The sequence below is a fragment of the Quercus robur genome, chromosome 2 (assembly GCF_932294415.1).
Source record: "Quercus robur chromosome 2, dhQueRobu3.1, whole genome shotgun sequence".
Taxonomy (NCBI): Eukaryota; Viridiplantae; Streptophyta; class Magnoliopsida; order Fagales; family Fagaceae; genus Quercus; species Quercus robur.
Genome location: NC_065535.1, coordinates 5,584,314 through 5,588,885, shown reverse-complemented (window position 1 = coordinate 5,588,885; position 4,572 = coordinate 5,584,314). Strand labels below are relative to the sequence as shown.

Here is a 4,572-nt window from a genome sequence, read left to right as displayed (position 1 = left end):
ATCATGTAAAGGTAGTGTGTGAGAGAGTGTGAAGAAACTGGATCTCGTGACTAGCTCGTGGCTGGCAAGTCACCAAAGGAGGCACACGTGTGAAGCATGCAGAGGAGCTGAAGAGTCACGCCAGCTGGAGCACTACAGGACAAAACTTCCAGTTTGGCTAGGCAATTAGCTTGCGATTCAGTCAAGTCGCGAGGTCAAGTCGCCAGACCATTCTGTTTGGGAAAAACTGACCTTTCGCATTCCAAACACACACCAGTATAAATGCCCCTTATACCCACATATTGTAGAGAGCTTCCAGAGAAAATTTTGAGAGAGAAACCCTAGAGAAAAACAAGATTGACTCATCCACAATCTTCATCATTTGATTCTCCAAATTCCTCTACTCTCACCCTCTCCATTGATACATCCTTGAGAGGTACATTTAACCAAATCCTTTTCTCACCATACCCATATCTGTGAGAAGGTTATTTGGTGCTTGGGAAGTATTTAGGAAGGGACTAATTGATATTGGTTGATGCTATGGGCTATAGCGGAATCTGGTAAGCTAGAGAAGACAAAGGTTCAGCGTAACCTCGTTGGAGCAAGAAACTTGAAGGGCTTAGGTACACTGGGTAGATTAGGCTTGGAGGGTTTTCTGCTGTTCATGTATCCCAACTTCATTTTCTAGTGGATTATTGACCGCTTAGAGGGCGGCGGAGAGGTTTTACGTCGAGTACTTCAGTTTTCTCTTCGATAACATATCGCTGTATTGTCTTTTTGTTTGCATCTCTCTTCCCTTAATTTTTGCAATTTAATTTCTACTGTGGTTGTGATTTTATTTGGTTTAGATTGTTTTATCAATTCTGTTTTAGCTTATTTTCATATTCCGCACATACATTGTTTGATAATAAGCTTGAATTGGTAATTTATAATTTGGGGGTCTAAATGTTTAAGGTGTTTTACACACTAATTGAACATTCAGTAGTAAAATCTCATATTGGATACTAAAGAAGAATGAATGATTAATATATAACATAATTGAGACTAAATTCATTGACTTAAATTTTTGGGTCAAGTGGTATCTCTATATATTATGTTAATTACTCATTTGGAGTTCTCTTGTGATGTTATCTTCCTAACAAGTGGTATTAGAATCGATAATTCAAGGGCAAGTATTCATTAGTGAATTCCACCAAGTAGGGGAGAGTAACTAAAGTGCTTGAAGTGACTTATTGGTTAAAGGCTCACATGTAAAGGGGGAGATTTATTAGATTATTTAAGTGTAAATCTAAAGCATGAGTGGTTCATATAATATAATTAGGTCCAAATAGAGGAATAAAGTTATCTAGGAATAAAATAAAAAGTAAAAGAAAATTCTTGCTGTTTGGTTGAAATGGTTTTTACACTTCATTTTTTTTTATTAAAAAAATATAAAAACAGACAATATTCCTTGATGTTACAACTTGGATAATACATAGCTGACAAGGAAATACAAGCATGACCATAGAAGAGTATGGTTTCTTCTGGATCCCACATAATAGCAGAAGAGTCTGTAGCTTGCAAGCACAAAGCGCACACATTACTAAGACACCAAGTTATTGTTAAGCACGTAATTAAGGATTACTACGGCTCAACTGTAAATCCGAGTTTCGGGGCATGTTCCACGAGTTTGTTCAATTCCCCTTTGTTGAAGTATTGAAAGCGTTTCTTTAGCTCTGCCCTGCTCAGCTGTCTGACATTATTGACGTCGCATTGTTTGAATTTCTCCATCAGCTGCTCTTTCGTTAGGAATCCAAATGATGTCTGAAACGTTGAAAGAACAAAGCACACATATAATATTAGTACATACATAATATCCAACAAATGCCCTAAGAACATTAAAAAATTATAGGACAGCTTAACGGTGAGTCCGTCTCCATTGGCATTATTGGCATCAGCTTCGGTGAAAGTGTCTCCATAATATTTGTCATGGCCGTCCCTTCGGGGCATAACGCTGCTGGATCTGAAGCTTGAAAGCACAAAGCACACATATTATTAGTACGTATATGATATCTGATAACTTCCTGTAAAGTATGTACGTAATTAAGGATATCTACGGATCAGCGTCTTTGACGGTAAATCCAACTCGCATAGCGTATTTGACGAGTTCATCCATCTCCCCTTCGTTGACGTATCCGTCATTATTGGCATCGGCATGGTGGAGGCCACGGTCTGCGTGAATGGAAGGGATAATTGAGCCCAGGTACTCAAAGGCTTTCTTTAGCTCTTCCTTGCTGAGCAGATTGTCACCATTGGCGTCGTATCTCTTGAAAAGGTTCCTTAGCTGATTCTCCGTTAGGGGTGAAAACTTAAGGCTGCTGTTCATACCGGGCAGACGGTCCATGTTTTGGAGAGTTGATGGAGAGCCTTAGGCAAGTTTTTTAAGAATCTACTTGTGTGGTTTGAGTTTGGAGTATAGAAGCCTGGCATGGGGGCATGGGGGTATATATAATACTATCATGGACCTCGTCTCTGTTTCCCTACATACGCAAGAGTTTTATTCCAGCTTTTCTTGATGGAGAAGTTTCATTGTCTTTGTGCGTGTGATGGGTTGGACCAGAAGCTATTTAGAATATATTTGAGTGCTCTTAGAGTTTGTTTAGGATGTGATGAAAATTTCAGCTTACTTTTTGTATTATTTATGAGTCTCATTGCATTTTTTGATACTATTCATAAGTCTCATTGTACCATTCAGCTAACTTTTAACTCTTTTTTGTTTTTATATTTTCAGCAAATTTTTTTTTTCAACTAAATTATAAGCTGTTTCCAAATAAACTTTTAAAAGACACTGTCATACTTCTTTTTCCTAAGAATATTTTATGCTAGTGTTGATAATGTTATTTCTTTCCATACAAATTCGTTCAAATGAAAAGAAAACATGTTACAATCGAACACAAAAAGAATCAACTTGTCGAATACATTTCATGGTATCCAGATTGTAGCTCTGCACGCAAAGTGGTCCAAACATTTATCATGGTTTAAGCACCTAGACGAGAGAGAAGAATATTTGTTGTTATTTCATCCAATATACCCAAAAAAAAAAAAGACAAAGATATCCGTTGTTTGGCTTAAAACTATGTTTTTGGGTGGTATTATTGAGGAGAAAGTTTCGTTAAGGAAAAATAAAGATTAAAAAGGTTGCACAAAAACCCAAATATATCCAAATAGCTCTCTATCACGGTATCACCACAACATAGCACCCCATAGATTACCTAATTCTCTAAATCTAACGTGCAAATTGATGGGATTGACGAGATCACCACTCCTAGACGAAGCCATTGAGAATGATGAAGTCATCTTGACAGACGGAGCAACCAAGCATCCCAGACGAGGATATGGAAGTCATTCAATATAGTCAATAAATGATTCGGACAGTTACAAAGCCAGCTACGTAGGCTGTTGGGAGCTCATTAAAGCCCACATTACAGAGAATAAGGCGTTACCCACAAGAGCATTAAAACCACAATAATAGCCCCAACGGCTAGGAGTAATGAGAATATGTATATATAGCCCTCAGAACCTCCAACAGAAGGTACATACACACTTACGAAACATTCCTAGTTATTCTTACATTCTATTATCATAAACTCCTTATACTGACTTTGGCATCGGAGGCGTTGTGGCAGGCACCACACCGGTGACCATCTTAAGGCCGGGATTGTTACTTCCATTGTGACGCAGGCGAACATCCAGCTCCATCTGGACAAATTCATTACAACTGACGAATTTGTGCTTCATCACAAATGACCAAGATTGGGTGGCATTATTAAGGAGAAAGTTTCATTAAGGAAATATAGAGAAGCAAAAGGTTACACAAAAAACCCAAATATATCCAAATAGTTCTCTATCATGGTATAACCACAATATAGCACACCACAAAAATCCTTAATTCTCTAAATCTAACGTGCAAAAGACCAAGATTATGTATGTTAAAGTGTGGTATATTAGAATTATTGATGTGTTAAATAACAAAGCTTGACTAGGCAAATATGATAAAAATTGTTATACGTATATTGTTATGCACACATTTACACATACATGAAAAAACAACTGAAACGATGACTTGAAATCAAAATTTTTACTTTGAATTTGTAACTTCAAGTCATAATTTTAGTTACTTTTTGAAGTGTGTAAATTTGAAAAACAATCACCAAAGTCAAATTTGGTTTGGTGTTCAACATGTTGTTCACGGATCAAATCACTGCACTAGCGTTTAACAAAACAGTACATATACGTGAAGTCCCATTTTTTATAAGTTGAAGCTCTCAATGATGCAGAAAAAGTGAATTGCTGGTTGGTGGGGAGACAATTCCAAAGTTGTGGAGGCTAAATGATGAGGATCCAATATTGTGAACATTTGTGAAGGAGCAATGGTACTCACTTTCACTTTCTTGCTTCTCTTGTTCTAAAAGAGTAGTGAATTGCTGGTTGGTGGGGAGACAATTCCAAAGTTGTGGGGGCTCCAAAGAGAATGCCGAGGATCCAATATTGTGAACATTTGTGAAGGAGCAATGGTACTTACATTCACTTTCTTGCTTCTCTTGTTCTAAAAGA

At 37.3% G+C, this 4,572-nt stretch overlaps 1 protein-coding gene across 2 annotated transcripts; it reads right to left on the bottom strand.

Annotated features, from left to right (window-relative positions):
• Positions 1-1,431: 1,431 nt before the first annotated feature.
• Positions 1,432-2,419, bottom strand: LOC126711062 (calmodulin-like protein 6). Of its 2 annotated transcripts, none has more exons than XM_050411237.1 (3): positions 2,076-2,419; positions 1,882-1,987; positions 1,432-1,782 (listed from the first exon to the last, which is right to left on the bottom strand). In XM_050411237.1, exons 1-3 carry the CDS (start codon positions 2,360-2,362, stop codon positions 1,603-1,605), a joined length of 573 nt encoding a protein of 190 aa, XP_050267194.1. In that variant the 5' UTR covers positions 2,363-2,419; the 3' UTR covers positions 1,432-1,602. The 2 variants fall into 2 exon arrangements, with proteins under 2 accessions (XP_050267194.1, XP_050267195.1); XM_050411238.1 differs by having other exon boundaries at positions 1,882-1,981.
• Positions 2,420-4,572: the final 2,153 nt, after the last annotated feature.